Raw genomic sequence first — 20,540 nt, forward strand, 5'->3', positions numbered from 1 at the left:
TGGAACAGCAAGACATCACTGATGACAAATTCCAGATTTCCACATTTAACTACGCACACAAAGATGCCAGAAGCTGCAGTCAGTTGTATACAGTAACAACTGCTAAGGATAACAATTTTGCCATCATTATAACTGCAAGTTCTAATAAGTTCTAGGCTTTAATTTTCTAGTCCGTCTGACTGAAGAGTGCTTTAGGGATTGCACTCCTCAATCTAGAAGGAAAGAAATAGGGCACTACCAACTTAGGAAAGAAACAGAACAAAATTCAAGCCTTTGAACCTGCTCTGTCATTCAGCAAGATCATGGCTGAACCTGTATCTCAACTCCACCTTTCCAAACTAGTCACATACTTCTCGATTCCCTCAGTATCCAAAAATCTGTCAAATGTCTATCTTGACTAGGTGGGGTGACTGGGTTACGGGGATAGGGTGGAGGCATGGGCTTAAGTGGGGTGCTCTTTCCAAGGACTGGTGCAGACCGATGGGCCGAATGGGCTCCTTCTCCACTGTAAATTCTATGATTTTATGATATGATTATATGAATATAAAGTCATAACAGCACAGCAGGCCACTCGGCCCATAGAGTCCATGCTGACTTTCTGAGGAGTTATCCAGTCAGTTCCACCTCCCCCTTCTCTATACCTGCAGCCTGAAAGTTTATTTCCTTCAAATGCCCATCTAATTTTCTTTTGAAATGATTCATCATCCTTGCTTCCACTGCACTCAGTTCCAGGTCATTAGGTACATTAAACAGTTATTCCTCACATTCCTCCCTGCATCTCTTACCCAAAATCTTAAATTTGTGTTTCCTAGTCCTTGTACCATCAGCCATGCTTTCTTAGCTAAACCAGTCATAACCTTGTACACCTCTATCAGATCGCTCCTCACTCTCTTTTGCTCCAAGGAAAGCAACCAGAGTTTCTTCAACCTGACAAATAAAATCCTTTGAACAATTCTAGTAAATCTCCTCTGCAGTCTCTCTAGGCCCCTCTCATCATTCCCAAAGTGTAGTGCCCTGAACTTTGTTCAGCATAACTTTCCTGCTTTTGCACACAATATCTGTAATCATTAAATTAAACATCTCACATGCTTTATTAGCCCTTCTTTCAATGTGCCCTGCCACCTTCAAAGAAACATGCAATTGCACCCCGAGGTCCCTCTGTCCATGCATACTCTTAAGAACCTGTACCTCCTTCCAAATTACATCATCTCAAACTTCTCTGCATTAAATTCGATCTGTCACTTGTCTGCCCAGTCATGGCTGATCTAATTGTGGTCTTTTTCCTGCCTGCCCTTGATAAACCCTCAATTCTCTCATAGATCAAAAATTATTCAATGACCACTGCTCTTTGTGGAAGAGAATTCTAAAGACTGCTCACCCTGAGAGAAGGAATTCCTCATCTCCATCTTAAATTGGAGACCCCTTATCTCGAAATAATGCTGTCTAGTTCTAGTTTCTCCACAAGAGAAAACATCCTCACATCTACCCTGCCAAGTACCCTCAGAATTTTTAAATTCATACCTCATTCTTCCAAACTCCCAATGAGTAACGGCCTAACCAAGAACCATAGAAAGGTTACTGCACAGAAAGAGGCCATTCAGCCCATTAACTGTGCTGGCAAAAAAAAAAACTAGCCTATCATTTTAAACCCAGTGTCTTCATGCTCCCTCTAATCCTTCATCCTTCTACCAATCACCTTAAATCTATGCGGCCTGGTAACTGACCCCTCAGCTAGTGGGAAAACAGGTCTTTCCTGCCTACCCTATTTAGGCCCCTCATAAATTGTAAATCTCAATGAGGTCACCCCTCAGCCTCTTCTGTTCCAAGGAAAGCAACACTAGTCTATCCAATCTTTCCTCAAAGCTGCAATTTTCAAGCCATGGAAACATTCTTTTAAATCTCTTCTGTTCAGCAGGGTAGCATGGTGGTTAGCATAAATGCTTCACAGCTCCAGGGTCCCAGGTTCGATTCCCGGCTGGGTCACTGTCTGTGTGGAGTCTGCACGTCCTCCCCCTGTGTGCGTGGGTTTCCTCCGGGTGCTCCGGTTTCCTCCCACAGTCCAAAGATGTGCGGGTTAGGTGGATTGGCCATGCTAAATTGCCCGTAGTGTCCTAATTAAAGTAAGGTTAAGGGGGGGGTTGTTGGGTTATGGGTATAGGGTGGATACGTGGGTTTGAGTAGGGTGATCATGGCTCGGCACAACATTGAGGGCCGAAGGGCCTGTTCTGTGCTGTACTGTTCTATGTTCTATGTTCTCTCCAGAGCAAATACGTCCTTCTTGTAATGTGGTGGCCAAATTGTACCCAAAATTCCAGCTGTGTCCTAAATAGCATTTTATACAGCTCTATCATTACGTCCCTGCTTTTGTATTCTATACCTAATCCAATAAAGAAAAGCATTCCATATCTTTGTGTTTTATCTAACTATTCCATATGCTTTCTTTACCACCTTCCCCATCTGCTGCCCTGCCACAGTCAGGGACATGTGGTCTCTCACTTTCTCTACTGGTCTCAATATCCTCCTTTTTACATTGATACATACAAGATAGGAGCAGGCCTTTTGGCCCTTCGAGCCTGCTCCACCATTTGTCACAATCATGGCTGATTATCAAAACTCAATAGCCTAATCCTGCTTTCTCCCCATAATCTTTGATCCCATTCACCCCAAGAGCTACATCTAGCCGCCTCTTGAATATATTCAAAGTTTCAGCATCAACTACTTCCTGTGGTAATGAATTCCTCAGGCTCACCACTCTTTGGGTGAAGAAATGTCTCCTCATCTCTGTCCGAAACGGTTTACCCCGGAATCCTCAGATTGTGACCCGTGATTCTGGACACACCTACCATCGGGAACATCTTCCCTGCATCTACCTTGTCTAGTCCTGTTAGAATTATATAAGTCTCTATGAGATTCATTCTTCTGAACTCCAGCGAGAACAATCCTAACTTAGTCAATCTCTCCTCATATGACAGTCACGCCATCCCTGGAATCAGTCTGGTAAACCTTCATTGCACTCCCTCGAGAGCAAGAACATCCTTCTTCAGAAAAGGAGACCAAAACTGCACACAATATTCTAGGTGTGGCCTAACGAAGGCCATGTATAATTGCAACACATCGCAGCTCCTGTACTCAAAATCTCTCGCAATGAAGGTCAACATACCATTAGGCTTTTATACCGCCTGCTGCACCTGCATGCTTACCTTCTGAGACTAGTACACAAGGACACCCAGGTCCTGCTGCACACTCCCCTCTCCCAATTTACAACCGTTCAGGCAGTAATCTGCAATCCTGTTCTTGCTTCCAAAGTGAAGAACCTCACACTTATCCAAATTATACTGCATTTGCCATTGATTTGCCCACTCGCTCAACGTATCCAGATCATGCTGTAGGATCTCTGTATCCTCGTCACAGTTCACCCTCCCACCCAATTTGGTATCATCTGCAAACTTTGAGATGTTACATTTTGTTCCCTCATCCAAATCATTAATATATATTGTGAATAGCTGGGGTCCCAGCACCGATCCCTGTGGCACCCCACAGGTTACTTATCTGCCAATTTGAAAAAGACTCCTATTCCTACTCTTTCCTTCCTCTCTCTGCCAACCAGTTTTGTATCCACCTCAATACACTTCCCTTAATCCCATGCGCTTTAACCTTGCACAATAATCTCCTATGCGGGACGTTGTCAAAAGTCTTCTGAAAGTCCAAATATACCACATCGACTGGCTCTCCCTTGTCAACTGTACTAGTTACGTCTTCAAAGAATTCCAACAGATTTGTCAATGGAGCCACTATTTCCAGAGCCACCTCCTTCAGCATTCTGGGATGCAGATTATCAGACCCTGGCGATTAATCCACCTTCAATCCTATCAATTTTCCCAGCACCATTTCTCTACTAATATTGATCTCCTGCAATTCTTCCCTCTCACTAAATCTTTCATTCTCGAACATTTCTGGTACCTGATTGGTGCCCTCTTTTGTGAAGACAGAACCAAAGTATGCATTCAATTGCTCAGCCATTTCTTTATCCCTTATTATACATTCCCCTGTTTCTGTCTGTAGGGGGCCTACCTTTGTCTTTACCAATCTCTTTCTCTTCACATATCTATAGAAACTCTTAGTGTCAGTCTTTATGTTCCCTGCAAGCTTACTTTCGTACTGTATTTTCCCCTTCTTATCAATCCCTTGGCCCTTCTTTATGAATCCTAAACTTCTCCCAATTCTCAGACCTATTATTTTCCTTGGTCAATCTGTATGCTTCTTCCTTGGATTGGATACTATTTCTAATTTCCTTTGTAAACCATGGGTCTTACCATTTTGCTTTTGTGCAAGACAGGAATGAACAGTTGCTGCCGTTCCCCCTGCGTTCTTTGAATGTTTGCCATTGCCTATCCACTGTCATCCCTTTAAGTAACTCTCCCCAATCTATCAAGGTCAACTCACACCTCATATCTTCCTAGTTTCCTTTATCAAGCTTCAGCACCCTAGTCTCCGAATTAACTACTTCACTGTCCATCTTGATAAAAATATTATTAAAAAAGTTTGGCAGCACGGTAGCATTGTGGATAGCACAATGGCTTTACAGCTCCAGGGTCCCAGGTTCGATTCTGGCTTGGGTCGCTGTCTGTGCAGAGTCTGCACATCCTCCCCAAGTGTGTGTGGGTTTCCTCCGGGTGCTCCGGTTTCCTCCCACAGTCCAAAGATGTGCAGGTTAGGTGGATTGGCCATGATAAACTGCCCTTAGTGTCAAAATTGCCCTGAGTGTTGGGTGGGGTTACAGGGTTATGGGGATAGGGTGGAGGTGTTGACCTTGGGTAGGGTGCTCTTTCCAAGAGCCGGTGCAGACTCGATGGGCCGAATGGCCTCCTTCTGCACTGTAAATTCTATCTATCGTGTTATTGTCGCTCACCCCAAGGGGTCTCGCACAGCCAGATTGGCAATGATTCCCTTCTCATTACACAATACCAAGTCTAAGATGGCCTGCTGTCTAGTTGGTTCCTCCACATATTGGTGAAGAAAACCATCCCGTATACACTCCAGGAATTCCTCCTCTACGGCATTGTGGCTAATTTGATTTGCCCAATCGATGTACAGATTAAAATCACCCATGATCACCGATATTCCCTTATTACATGCATCTCTAATTTCATGTTCAATACATTCCCAACATCACCACTGCAGTTTGGGGGTCTATATATGACAGCCACTAAGGTTTTTTGCCCCTTGGTATTTCTCAACTCTACCCATACAGACTCCACATTGTCAGAGGTAATATCCTTTCTCACAATTGTGTTAATTTCCTCTTTAACCAGCAGTGCCACGCCACCATCTCTTCTTTTATGCCTATCCTTCCTAAATGCGGAATACCCAGGGACATTCAGTTCCCATCCTTGGTCACCCTGCAGCCATGTCTTCGTAATCCCAATTATATCGTACCGATTTATATCTATCTGCGCAATTAGTTCATGCACTTTATTGCGAATGTTCTGTGCATTAAGGCACGGAGCCTTTAAGTTTGTTTTTTTACGGGTGACACGATGGTTAACACTGCTGCCTCACGGCGCCGAAGTCCCAGGTTTAATCCCAGCCCTAGGTCACCGTCCATGTGGATTTGCACATTCTCGCCGTGTCTGCATGGGTTTCGCCCCCACAACCCAAAAGATAGTAGATGAATTGGCCACACTAAATTGCCCCTCAATTGGAAAAAAAATTAATTGGGTATTATAAATTTATATTTTAAAAAAGTTTGTCTTTGTCACATTGTTTGTCTTGTTCCCAATATCTTTCTCTTTTTTTCTGTTTGAATTTTGTCCTTGGTTTCTCCACCTATCACTTTTCTTATTCCCTTTTCTACCTTTTTTTTTGTCTTTGCTCCCTCTTTCGTTGACTCCTTACATAGGCAGGTTTCCCTCCCCCTGGCATATTAGTTTAAACCCTCCCCAACAGCGCTAGCAAACAACCCCCCTAGCTTTGTTTGCCTTCCTCAAATACATTACCTCACACTTCTCCAGATTGAATTCCTATTTGTCATTTTTCCACCCACTCAACCAAACCATTGATATCATTCTAGAGACAACAGCTATCCTCTTCACTATCAACTACACGGCCAAGTTTTGTGTCATGTGCAAATTTTCCAATCATGTCACCCACATTTAAATCCAAACCAATTAATAGATACACACAACAAACAGCCAACAGCCCTAATCACCACCCTGTGGAACGCCACCAGAAACAACTTTCCATTCGTAAAAACATCCACCGACCACTAACTTGTTTCCTGTCGTTGAGCCATTTTTGGATCAAACTCGACCATTTCCTGCATCCCATGGGATTTCACTTTTCTGAACAGTCTGCCATGTGGGACGTTGTTAAATGCCTTACTGAAATTAATATCGACAACATCCACTGCACTCTAAAGCCGCCTGTTCCTTTCACAAAAATTTGATTAAGTTAGTAAAACATGATCGTCCCCTAACAATATATATTGATCATATCCCTGAACAATTATAGCATGGCCAATCCACCTATCTTGTACATCTTTGGGTTATGGGGGTAAGATCCACACAGACGGGGAAAATGTGAACTCCATATCGACAGTGACTCGGGGATGGGATCGAACGCTGGGATCGAACCCAGGTCCTCAATGCAGTGATGCAGCAGTGCTAACCACTAACCACCGTGCCGCCCACTCTCGACTGCTTTTAGCCCAATCCTGTAATACCACCCACCCCCACCTCTTTTCATTTTTTCCATCTCTTCTAAATGTGAAGTGTGCTATTTAGTTCCCAACCTTGGTCACTCTGCAACATGTCTCTGTAACTACTATTAGATCAACCAATTTGTGTTATTAATCCATCTAATTGGTTGCAAATGCTTTACATATTTAGACACATTGCTATTTGCAATCAGGTTTAAAAATGTTTCTTTTTTTTTTTTACTAATGACACCCTAGTCACCAATGCCCTATTACCTTTGTTAAGTTCTTTGTCCCTTCCTGTCCCACACTGCTTATTTTCCCCCAGTTCACTATCTTACAGCATTAACCTTTCTCTAACTGAATTTACCCTTTCCTGACTCCTCCCATCTCTCCACCCTCATTAGTTTAAAATCCAATCACTCTGGTTATTCGATTCATCAAGTTAGTGGTTCCACCTTGGATTAAAGGAAGCCTGTACCAATAACAGCTCCCTCTTTTCACAGGACTGGTATTGTCCAATATTCTTTCAACCATGCATTTATTATTCTAATCTTTTAGGCCCTATTCCAATTGGCACATTGTTCAGGTGGCAACCAAGAGATTATCAGTGAAGTTCTGCATCTTAAATTTGGACTCTAGCTCCTCATACTTTCAGCAGACATCATTCCTAGTTTCACATGTCTTTGATTCCTTATGGACCATGACAAATGGATCCTTCCCCTCCAGTTCTCCAATCGTGAGTAGACATCCTTAACTCTAGGACCAGGTGGGCAACACAACCTGTGGAATCCCCGTTGTGGCTGCAGAGAGCAGAATCTATCCTAACCATACTACCCGCTACCACAACTGCATTTCTTTTCACTCACCCACACTGGTGAATGTATGTCAAATTCTACATGACTAAGTCAAATTGCACATTAATTAGACAGGTTCCAGCATTTTCTCATTACTTTGGAGAATTACATCCATTTTCCATACAAATCAGAGATCTTCATAATATTATGGAAAAAGGGCCAGTGGAAGGTGCAAGCCCCCAATCCAAGTCACCCGCCAACCCAATAGGAGAAAAAAATATTAGGGAAGTTGTGAGCAGACCACTCCTGTATATCTTCCAGGTGCTGTTAAGGGATCTTAATGATTAAAAACCTTGGTACCAGGCTGTATGTTTTTTCTCTCAGTTGTAGGAAGAGCATGGATAGCAGACTACAAAGAGAATATCTTTTGCAATGCAAAGTTTTTCAAGTTAGTTTCAAATTTTGAACAAAGGAATGAAAATAAGCTAAAGCAGACTACCTGCAAGTTATGTCCAAATTCAGTATCATCAGGCTAATTGGCAATGTGAAGCAAGACAGAAAAACCTGTTTTGTACTAGCTATGCATGCAATTTCCTGTGACTATGTGGGGATTCAATCTTCTCCATTTAGCCAATTGTAAAACCCCTACCGGTTTTACCGGTCTCCTACCAGAGACACATGAATGAACTAATGATTCTCCTGGTCTACACAGCCAAGTAGCATACAGATAGCTGTTGGTAGTGCGCTATCATGCCACACAGCTTTCAGCAAATATTTTACTGTTTGGATTGTACATTTTAATTTATAAACTGGCAATCAGAACCCATGTAATAATGAATATAAAAATGTTTGGTGCACTGAAAAAGTGTAAAATCTCCTTCGAAATACTTGGTATTTCAAATGTTTTATAATTCCCATGTTGTCATTCCTAAAAATGGTCCCTCAATAATAATCTCTACAAAAAAACAAAACACCTTGGGCGTCAATAGTTTATTCAACTTATTTTCCCTCTCCTCATTCCACCCAAAACATCCAAGGTAGACTACCATCGTACCCTAAAGTTTCTCATTCCTGTACTTAGCATCTCTAACAGCCTAGGGCCCACTTAGAAACTTGGCTGTCAATTGTGTACTCAAACCATTGTACTGCACTTGAGAACTGACAACCCACTTGCAATTCCCTCAATGGTTCAGTGATAAATGCACGAACAATTGCGTCACTGAGTCAAAGATCAAAGAGGTCTCAGACTCGATACTCAGCTGTGCTACAATATTTGACTTCAGCCAGAGTAGGCAGCAAGAATGTATCAATGAAGGTGGGACCCTGGACCAGGACCAGAGACATAGTTGGTAAGGGAAGAGTTAAACATCTGATGTCCACAGAATTATATGTTCTATCAATGGAGGTACTATATATATATATATATATATATACACATACAAGGAATCTGTACCACCATACAACATTGCGAATTGCCAGTCATATACTGCTAGTTCATTACTTTCTTCTCCTACTATTCCTTAACGAGATTAGGAAATTGACAACGAACAATGACAATGAATAGTGAATTCAATAATTTATGAACATCACCATGAGCCATAATATTTTAAACTGCAACATACATTTGATAAAAACAGCAAATCCTGGGTCATAATACTCACCTAACTTTACTTCACCATGGTCTGTCAGTAAAATATTTGCCCCCTAAAAATAAAAGTTTGATTGGGTGAAAGAGTAAATAATTAGTGTTCAGTTGTTCTTTTCTTAACCATAGTTTTTCCAAGAGGGCTGCAAGTAAAGTTTTTCCAGACCTCTGCTAATGCATTCTTGATATATACAAGGGAATTACTATTAGTTGTTGTTCTTTTCAAAGCCAAGTAGGCCCACTGAATAGCCAATTGCTACTCTAACTCAAGATGTACATAGTTTAATTTGACAATAAAAAAAAAATAAAGCTGTAGCTTTCAGAAATTTACAACTAAAATACACGTTAATTCTTACCTTTATATCTCGGTGCATTTTTCCTTTACTGTGCAAATAGTCCAGACCCTATGAAACAAGTTTAATGTTGTCAGTACACATAAAAAAATTGCACAACAAAAATAGTAAAATACAACTATGGGTCTTCATTTGCCTTGCTAATCAAAAACAAAAATCTGCAGCACCATCCCCTACACTGGGGTTTACAAGCCAGGGTCTGCAGAACCATGGTCTCCTCCAAAGGTTCCTCGGTCAATCCAGCTGTTACAAAATTTTAAAAATAGCTTTCCTTGCAGCTTGCTCAATCAAAGGCAGTTGTTTCACTTTGTTGGCTACTGATAGGTGTACTAATCAGCCCAGCCTCGAATTGGACAAACTGGAAATTTATCAGCGTTCCTTCACTGTCGCTGGGTCAAAATCCTGGAACTCCACCCCTGAACAGTACTGTGACTATACCTACACCATATTGAGTGATACAGCACAGAAAAGGTCCTGCAGCCCATTGAGTCTGCACCGGTCAAAATCCACCTAACTATTCTCACCGCATTTCCCAGCACTTGGCCCATAGCCTTGTATAACTTGGATTGCAAGTGCACATCTAAATACTTTGCCCAAAGATGTGCAGGTTAGGTGGTTGGCCATGCTAAATTGCCCTTATAGTGTCCAAAAAGGTTGGGTGGGGTTACTGGATTATGGGGATAGGATGAAGGTGTGGGCTCAGGTAGGGTGCTCTTTCCAAGGGTTGGTGCAGACTCGATGGGCCGAATGGCCTCCTTCAGCCCTGTAAATTCTATGATTCAATGAAGTGTTGAGGGTCTCAGCCTCCACCACCCTTTCAGGCAGCCCATCCATATCCTCCAGTAATCTAAGGCTATCCTCCTGTGATGAATATCATGTTCGCCGCAGAATTCGGTTTAAAATAAGGCATTAATACAAACAGCATTTTAATTCAATGTGGAATAAAACCACTTCAGCTAAAGGTCAGGTAGAGGTTACCACCTGATTGGAGAAACTCAAAGCTGGTTTCAAAGGCTCATTAATACAAACAAATACAAGATAATAAAGACTTTTCTTTGACAGACCATAAATTCTTTATGGATCACTCCCTATACCTACAAGTATTCAAAACATAAGGACAGGGAATTCTCCAGATAAATAGATACAAATTTTTCCCTAACTATACTCTTGACACTTAGAATGACACCCTCACAAGAATAACACCCTCACAAAAAGTGTCTGGTATCTAAAAGAACATAACACTGAAAAAAAGACAGGCCTTTATACGAGACCCCTTTGTCAATATATCTTAAGACATCTGACATTTACACAGACACAACGATCATTAAAATATGTATTGATGATAATACATCCAATTAGCCATTTGGCTTTAAGTAATTAACCAACAATAAGTTACAAGATAACATATTCAGTCCTTGACTGATAAGAGAATTTTATGTACATAAAAAGAGGGGCATTTTAGCAGAGGTACCCTTCTCACTCCCCTGCAGGAGTGTGGATCACAGTTCTGTTCTTTAAGCTTGCCTCATCAGACAAAACCTCAGGTTTTGTAAGTATGTTTCTGTTTAACTTCTTAGTAATGTATTAAGAAATTGATAGGAGATACTTTAGGATTTTCCATGTTTCAGATATCTCATTCTATTGAGAGAAGTTAATGTGTTAGCAGATAACATAGGACTGTTAACAATTTTATATTATTAACAGATAACTAAAGACTTAATCAATTTATATTTTTAACTCTGCAATTCTGTATGCATCAATTGGGAGTATTTTTACAATAAAAATACTTTGATTAAAATTATACTGTGTAAGAAGTACTCTCAAAGTCTAAACTCCTAGACTCTCATTTAGGAAGCCTTAAATGGCAAGGACCCATGACGATAGAGGTAAAGATTTAGTTATGAGTGACACATCTGAACTTTCCCCATAAAAAGTAACTGAAATCCTGTTCAACTGTCTAAGACACGGAAAAGCATTCTCCTTCGTGAGATCTATTCTCAGTCTTGGCAGGAAAACAGGTTTCCCTCTTTTGGTGGGTTAACCTAGAGCATAGGTTATTAATAAGGTATCAGGTCCGGAATAACCCAAATCCTTCACACTCCCCACTATTTACCACTCCACCATTTTTCATAGTATTTGCAAAAACTTACTAATCAACCCTCCTTCATTATTAGCTGAGGCATAGAGTTTAAGAATAGGGAGGTTTTGCTGGAACCGGTTTGGCCACAGCTAGAGTATTGTGTGCGGTTCTGGAATAAACATTATAGGAGGGATGTGATAGCACTGGAAAGGGTGCAGAGAAGATTTACAAGGATGTTGCCTGGGCTGGAGTTTTAAATATGAAGAGAAATTGGATAGACTTGCATTGTTTTTCTTGGAGCAGAGCAGACTGAGGGGGGACCTGATTTAGACGTATAAAATTATGAAGGCTGTGGACTGCACACAATACTCTAGCTGTGGCCTAAATAGTGTCTTCCATATGGGATCTTATCAAAAGCCTTTCTGAAGTCCTGGTAGACTACATCAAATGCATTTCTCTCACCTAAGCATCTGGTCACCTCTTTGAAAAATTCAATCAAGTTGGTCAGACATGAACTCCCCTTTATAAAACCTTGCTGACTTCTTGATTTGATTAATGAAATGAAATGAAAATCGCTTATTGTCACGAGTAATCCCCACCTTTCCAAATGCAGATTAATTCCGTCTCTCAGAATTTCCTCCAATAGTTTCCCCACCACTGAGGTCAGACTGACTAGCCTGTAGTTTCCTGGTTTATCCATTCATCCCTTCTTGAATAATGGCACCACATTGAATATTCTACAGTCCTCCGGCACCTCTCCTTTGGCCGGAGAGGAAATGAAATTATTGCCAGCACCCCTGTTATTCCCTCCTTTGCCCCACTCAACATCCTGGGATACATTTCATCGAGCCCTGGATATTTGCCTACCTTTAAGCCTGACAGACAACTCAGAACCTCCTCTCTGTCTATGTTAATCTCTTTAATTTTCTGACAATCCTTCTCCCTGATTTGTATACCCACATTGTGTCAGTGTTCACTCATGAGCTGGACAAAGTATTCATATAGAACCCCTACCTACATCCTCCAGTTCCACAGTCAAATTACCACTGTGGTCCTTAATGGGCCTACACTTCTTGTAGAACAATTTCGTATTTTTCTTTATTTCACCTGCCATTATCCTTTTCATGTCAGTGGGGAATTTCAACTTCCCCAATATTAACTGGGATAACCAGTGTGAAAACTGTAGATGAAGCAGAATTCTTAAAATGCACCCAGGAGAACCTTTTAAGCCACTACATTTAAGGACCTATGAGAGAGAGGGTGGTCCTATGCTAAATGTAGTAAAGGATGACACAAGGGCATTCGTGAGAAAGGATCTGGCCTCAGATGATCGTGAAGTAGAATCAATAGACTCCGTATGGATAGAAATTAGGAATAGCAAGAGTCAGAAAACACCGATGGGAGTATCTGCCCCCTAACAGTAGTTACACTGTTGGGCAAAGCATTCAATAAAACATGAATGGAGCCTGTAACAAAGGAAATGCAATAATTGTGGGAGACTTCAATCTTGATATAAATTGGGATAATCAAAAATTGCCATGAGTCAGGGCAGCCCGGTGGCACAGTGGGTTAGCCCTGTTGCCTCACGGCACCAAGGTCCCAGGTTCGATCCGGCTCTGGGTCACTGTCCGTGTGGTTTGCACATTCTCCCCGTGTTTGCGTGGGTTTCGCCCCCACAACGCAAAGATGTGCAATGTAGGTGAATTGGCCACGCTAAATTGCCCCGTAATTGGAAAAAATGAATTGGGTACACTAAAAAAAATTTTTTTAAACTGGCATGAGTCATAGAATCGGTGCAGGAGGCCGCCATTCGGCCCATCGATTCTGCACCGGCTCCTGGAAAGAGCACCCTATCCAAGCCCACACCTCCCCCCTATCCCCGTAATCCAGTAATCCCATCCAACCTTTCTTTTTGGACATATCTTTAGATTGTGGGAGGACACCGGAGTACCTGGGGGAAACCCACGCAGACACGGAGAGAACATACAAACTCCACACAGACAGCTGTCCAAGGTCAGAATCAAACCAGAGACCCTGGCACTGTGAGACAGCAGTGCTCGCCACTGTGCCGCCCGATGGAGTGCCACGAGGATCAGTGCTGGGGCCTCAGCTATTTACAATCAATATTAATGGCCTGGATACAGAGACAGAACAATGTATGAAATTTTGCTGATGATGCCAAACTAGGTAGGAAGGCAAGCTATGGGAAGGGCAGAGAGAGAGGCTGCAAAGAGATATTGCAGGTTAAGCAAGTGGGCAACAAAATGGCAGATGGAGCATGACGTAGGGAAGTATGAAGTTACTCACCTTGGTCATAAGCAGAACATTGTTGAAAAGGCATGAAACTTTTACACGTTGATGTTCAAAGAGACTAGGGTGTGCTTGTGCAAGGAACGCAGCAATCAATTAAGAAAGCAAATGGCATGTTGGCATTTATTGCAAGAGGATTGGAGTATAAGAATAAAGAAGTATTTCCTGCAATTGTACAGAGTTCTGTTGAGGTCACATCTGGAATAGTGCGCGCAATTTTGGTCTCCACACTAAAGGATATACTTACATGGGAGGAGGTACAGTGAAGGTATAATAATTGGTCCCTGGGATGAGGGGGCTGTTCTGAGGGGCTACATAAATTGGACTCATCTTCTGTGGTGTTTAGAAGATTGAGGGGTGATTTCTCAAGGGGCTTGATAAGGTAGATGCTGAGAGATTGTTTCCACTGGCTGGGAAGTCTAAAACACAAGGCAAGAGTCTCAGGATAAGGGGCCAAATACTTCACTCAAAGGGCTGTTAATCTTTGGATATTTGTACCCCAAAGGCTCGTGGATGCTCCATTGTCCCAGATGACTATAGGCTACTTTCCCCTTTGAGGGAAAAGAGCTGACTGGTAGCGATTTAACCTGAGGACCACCACACCTCAGGTGAGGGACAAGGTTGAGAAGGTCTGTAACCTCATGAATAATAATAATAATGATGATGATGATATCATCATCAACTTTGTCACAAGTAGGCTTACATTAACACTTCAATTAAGTTACTGTGAAAGACCCTAGTCGCCACATTACTGAGCCTGTTCGGGTACAGAGAGGGAGAATTCAGAATGTCCAAATTACCTAATAGCACGTCTTTCGGGACTTGTGGGAGGAAACCAGAGCACCCGGAGGAAACCCACGCAAACACAGGTAGAACATGCAGACTCCACACAGGCAATGAACCAAGACGGGAACCGAACCTGGGACCCTGGAGCTATGAAGCAACAGTGCTACCCACTGAGCTACCATGAATAAGGATGGGATAAAAAGATTTCTGGTCTCTCAAGGAGAGATGGGATATCGGAAGTCGGTGAGAAAAGAGTTGAAGCCCAAGATTAGCCATGATCATAAGCATGCAGGAGCAGACTCAATAGGCCATATGGTCTACTCCTACTCCTATTTCTTTCATGATCTAGGTCCCTTGAACTGGAAGCAATGCCAACTGGAAGGAAAGTTAAGACCAGAAGCTGTGTGGCTGGAAGACACAAAGAACAGCATGAAGCAGAAGGCAATCAACACACAAATGCAGACACAAAGATGTGCTGCAGCAGGACATAGTTATCAAACTTCGGGAGAGCTTAGGAGCAAGCCAAGCTCCCTACAAAAAAAGGTGAATTTTATGCTTGGCATTCAGAAGAAAAATAGAATTTCCGGCAGCTCTTGGTGAAGTGATGTACAGCCAAGCTAAAAGCGACTAAATCCAAAAAGTGACATGAACAGCTCAGGCATGCTGAGAGTTTGTTAACAGAGGATCAGTTTGTGAAGTGGTATTGTTGATTGGCTGGTCAAATCGAAGCTCTGGAAAGCTATGCCACTCGGTCTGACATGACCAGAGTGCCAGAGGGCTCATAAGCATGCGCCTGGTCTCGCTCAACAGTAGCTGGGGATCTTGGATGGAAGAGAGCTGCCGGTGAACTGAGGGCTGAAGATCGAGTACCAGGGATTAAGTTGGAAAGACAGATTGCACATGGTGTCACATTTGTGTGGAGAGTGAGGTGGGTGTTTATGATTACACAAAACGTGTTCTTATTGGATTATTTAAAATGAAAATTGCCTTTTTATTTGAAGCATCATTTGTGTGTTAACTCATGCGTTCTAATTTGTGTTGAAGTAAAAGTTACAAAGACTGGAATCTTGTTGGTAATTGATTAATTTAGGGATAATCAAATTGCATCATATTTTGTTAATAGTTACCACTTGGGGATCGTAACAAAATGTCTAACCTACAAAGCCCTTTTTTAAACTTCATTAGATCACAACCTCAAGCGTCTTTCTCACATGCCTTGAGCCTTATTCTTTTTTATAAATTTAAGTACCCAATTAAATATTTTTCCAATTATGGGGCAATTTAGAGTGGTCAATCCACCTACCCTGCACAACTTTGGGGTTGTGGGGGTGAGACCCACACAGAAACAGGGAGAATGCGCAAACTCCACACAGACAGTGACCTGGAGCTGGGATCGAACCCAGGTCCTCGGTGCCATGAGACAGCAGCGCCACCATGCCGCCCAACTATTCTGATTCCTGCACCCTTCAAGTTTGGGATCAGTATCTCATCCAGTGTGAAAATTTGGGGTGCTCAGTTTCCACTGCCTTGCCTTGGAGGTGACTACTGGAAATGGGGAGGGTGTTGCTCATTTTAAAACAAATAGATAATCCAGATAAGCTAGCAGAGTCCTTGTCATTATTGCCAATTTGGGGAGAGGATGAAGATTTTCCATTATACACATCAGTGAGGGCCAGGCCATTGATATTTACTCTAAACAATCAATTTCTTTATTTAAAATTATGAAGCAATATTAACGAATGACATTGGTATTAATGGCCTACAATTGTTCTGGTTAGTTTTGTCCCTTTTTTTGGAATGAATGTGAACATCAGTTTAATATCACTACAATGCATTGTTCTAGCTGGAGGCAAGGAATAATTAATATTCAAAATACAAGCGACATCAGGATCCTACCTGCAAGGTTTCTCTGCAAACATAAGCTATCTGTAGTTCCGAAAGAGGTCCTGTTACTGGAAAAACAAAACACTTAACATAATAAATAATTAATTACTTAATCTTTTATGAGTCGACTTCTGCAGACACGAACAAAACAGAGTATGAAAGTCCTTTTAAAGTATGTTCAAGATAGATCAAATCAAATTTGTACCATTCTATTATTGCAGAAAGGGATCGAAACAACGGAGAGGAGATAAAAGAGATAAAATGCTTAGATGGTGAGGATGAGTGAGTGGGTGGGGGGGGGGGGGGGGAGAGAGAGAGAGAGAGAGAGAGAGAGAGAGAGAGAGAATGAAGGAACAGATGGAAAGAGGACATTGTACCAGTGAAGGGAAAACAATACCAGGGAATTAAGATATACGGTGCACACAATATGGGGAAGAAATGAGAATGAGTGTATGAACACAAATGCGTGAAAAAAACACAGAAACCTAGAGACAAAGAAAGAGGGAGACAAAAGAAGTGATAATATAGAAGATGAGCAGAGGGTAGATGGGGAGGTAGGCAAGGGTGCCTCATGGATGGTTATCAAGTGCTAACAGAGTGAAGACCCCTGATATTGCTGCACAGTGTTTTAATAAAGGCATCTTTATTAAGATAAAGGCGGTTAGCACTGTTGCTTCACAGCACTACGGTCCCAGGTTCGAATCCCAGCTTGGGTCATTGCCTGTGCAGAGTCTGCACGTTCTCCCAGTGTCTGCGTGGGCTGGTTTTCTCCCACAAGTCCCGAAAGACGTGCTGTTAAGTAATTTAGACATTGAATTCTCCCTCAGTGTGCCTGAACAGGCGCCGGAGTGTGGCGACTAGGATTTTCACAGTAACTTTATTGCAGTGTTAATGTAAGCCTACTTGTGAGAATAAAAGAGTCAATCACTAGATGAAGCAACTGTACAAAAATATCTTTTTTATTCTGCAGACATACCACAGCATTCACAAGTCTTATCAACTCAGTGGCAGAGACCTCATAACCAGGTAAAACAAAAAGAAATGGAAAATAAAGCATTAAGTATCCAAGGAAAGCTATTGCGTGAAATTCAATGGCATTAAAAGTACAGGATTATATTTATTCGGAGCTTGAATAAAACTCAGCACATTTCTAATAGCATCAGTGGTTCTTAAACATAGACGTTAAATACCCAACCAGACATCAGCTTAATGCAGGCTAAAAATTTTGTTTTTTGAGGAAGCAATCGTGCTCTTGAATGACGAAGCCTGAGGCACACCCAATATTCAGCCTCAGCACTTAGTTGGTGAGCTGGAGAGGGCAGCAGAATGAAGAAAGACAGACAAAGCTGCCATTAGTGAACCCCAGGCAAATGGCTCAAGGGCACCTGGACGGATGGTGACCGGTTTGGGAAGGGATCAAGTTGATGGTAATTGGTCCAGTAATGGAGGGAAGCAGGAGGTGAACAAACAATGAGAATTCAAGCAACATACCGTGGTACATGTCCTGGAGTGATCCACCTCCACAGTATTCCATGCAGATCCATAACTTCTCACGGCTAAAAAATATAAAATAGCTTTAGAAAATGTTTAGAGCTCAAGTTACGCAATAGAAAATACATTTACTTTATTGTTCACAATATGGCTGTATTGATTGGGAAAGGACAGAGAAAGAAATTCCAAATCTACTGATGCGCTTTAAGAAAAAAAAATCATTTGTAAAATAGTTCATTAAATCCTATCTGAATGAAATGAAAAAATGAAAATGAAAATCACTTATTGTCACGAGTAGGCTTCAATTAAGTTACTGTGAAAAGCCCCTAGTCGCCACATTCCGGCGCCTGTCCGGGGAGGCTGGTACAGGAATTGAACCATGCTGCTGGCCTGCTTGGTCTGCTTTAAAAGCCAGTGATTTAGCCCAGTGAGCTAAACCAGCCCCTATGAAACAAGTAGAGAAAAAAATCTATACAGCCCCTTAGGATCTATAGCAATATATATGGAAGAAAAATCAACCCACACAGTAAAATATTTTCTAAAACAAAAAAATACAATCACTGGTTACAAAAATCCACCCTTAGGAGTGTAATGATGATGAAGGAGTAATTTTTTTTATACGGTAAATGTTAGAAACCAAACACTAAATCACACTAAGAAAAATATTTTTGAAGCTATTGTACAACAGGGATTGAATCACCTTGCTATGGCTCTTGCAGAGCATTTACCTACCTTATGTCTACATAAGAAATGGGAGCAGAAATAGGCTATTTGGCTCTTCAAGCCTACTCCGGCTCTCAATACAATCATGACTAATTTTCCAATTTAAATCTACCTTCCCACACGATCTTTAAATCCACTAATTCCAAAAACCTATCAATATCGGTCTTGAACACATTCATGGATTGAAGATAAAAAGGCCTTTTTGTGCACAAAATTCCAACGGTCCACAACCCTTTAAGAAAATAAACTTCTCCTCGTCTCAATTGTAAACAGCAGACTCCTTATTGAGACTGTGACTCTAATCAGTCAGGAGAAATATCTTTCTAGAAATTTATGTGAACAAGCCCTTGGAAGAATATATGTTTCAATTAGTTCATCCATCATTCTTCTGAATTCCAGGAAATATAGCTCCTATCTACTCAATCTTTCCTCGTAAAATAACCCTCTAATCCACTTTGTTACAATCACTCCAAGACGAGTATTTCCTTCCTTTGGGACATCTCCCCACTCCATATACGAGGAAAATTGGCAAACTCTGGCAAGCTTTTCTGCTATGTCCACCCCCACTTCACTGAGCAACCTCAAATGCAAGCCATTTGGACCAGGTGACTAATTCACTCGAAGCATACACCATGCCGAACAATTTTCACCCCATCCTTTCCCATCTCCTGCTTCAATCAAAATTTTGTCAACCTCTTCCTTAGTAAAGTCCCACACAAATATACATACAAACTGAAATCTACAGCATTCCAGGGTAAAAAATGCTACACCGGTTCACCATCCTTTCGGCTAAAGAAATTTTGCACCCAAGTCCCAAATGGCCAACTGTTATTCCGAGTGTGATCACTAGTTCTAGACTCGTCAGCTAGAAGAAACCATTTTCCCAGCAACTACCCTATCCTCACTAAAAATGTTTACGTTTCAATTATATCACCTCTTTTTTTCCTAAATTCAATGGAACCCTTAGTTCACTCAATAATCCCCTCACCCCTGAAATCAGTCTAATGAGACTTTGTTGTACACCCTCTAGGGCTAGTACAACCTTCCCTAGGTAAGACCAACAAAACTGCACACACTACTCCAGGTATGGTCTCATCAAGGCTCTACAGAATTGCAGTCAGGCTTCTTCACTTTTCGACTCTGCTCCCTTTCCAATACAGGCTAACAGACGATTTGCTTCCCCAATTAGAGTCATAGAAAAGTTACAGCACAGAAGGAGGCCATCTTGTCCATGCCAGCAGAGGGCACCCAGATGCCCTTTCTAATCCCACCTTCCTGCGATCCAAGCACTGATCCTTACAGTACCCAACTAATTACAGCCTATCAACTTGACGCATTAATTTCTATTCTTTGTCTGTTAGCCAATTCTAATCCCATGATAAACGTAACCCACAATTCCATGAGCCCTAATTTTGCATATTAACCTCAGTGTTTTTTGAAAATACTAACAAAATACAACCACAAATTTCTCATCATCCACTCTGAGCTTCAACCTAAAAAAAAAACTATGCGTTGCCCTCTCGTAAAAATGTTTACAGGTCCTTGTTATGCTGGGATTACTTATCATGATCCTAGAATCTAAATTGATAATTATGCCCACCAGTGAAATGTTTCCAACAGGCTCATTTTTAAAAACAAATTCAGCGTCCAAGTTACTTAAAAGGTCTGGATAAAATATATGAAGTCCAGCTCAATGAGGTCAGTCTTTGTTCATTGTATCAGAATAGAATGTCCAGTTTTTCTAATTAGCCTTTTCTCTTCTTGGCAAACTTGTCCC

The 20,540-nt window shown here is 41.6% G+C and overlaps 1 protein-coding gene across 3 annotated transcripts in view; it reads right to left on the reverse strand.

Annotated features, from left to right (window-relative positions):
- Positions 1-20,540, reverse strand: part of map4k5 (mitogen-activated protein kinase kinase kinase kinase 5) — a 238,025-nt gene that overhangs the window by 108,353 nt on the left and 109,132 nt on the right. For all 3 annotated transcript variants that reach the window (XM_038778355.1, XM_038778345.1, XM_038778366.1), the window contains exons 4-7: positions 18,041-18,105; positions 16,562-16,617; positions 9,493-9,540; positions 9,153-9,195 (exon numbers count right to left, since the gene is read on the reverse strand). In XM_038778355.1, coding sequence (XP_038634283.1) covers positions 9,153-9,195; positions 9,493-9,540; positions 16,562-16,617; positions 18,041-18,105 — 212 coding nt within the window. The remainder of the gene's footprint in view (positions 1-9,152; positions 9,196-9,492; positions 9,541-16,561; positions 16,618-18,040; positions 18,106-20,540) is intronic.

Source organism: Scyliorhinus canicula, chromosome 2 (genome assembly GCF_902713615.1).
Source record: "Scyliorhinus canicula chromosome 2, sScyCan1.1, whole genome shotgun sequence".
NCBI classification, from domain to species: Eukaryota; Metazoa; Chordata; class Chondrichthyes; order Carcharhiniformes; family Scyliorhinidae; genus Scyliorhinus; species Scyliorhinus canicula.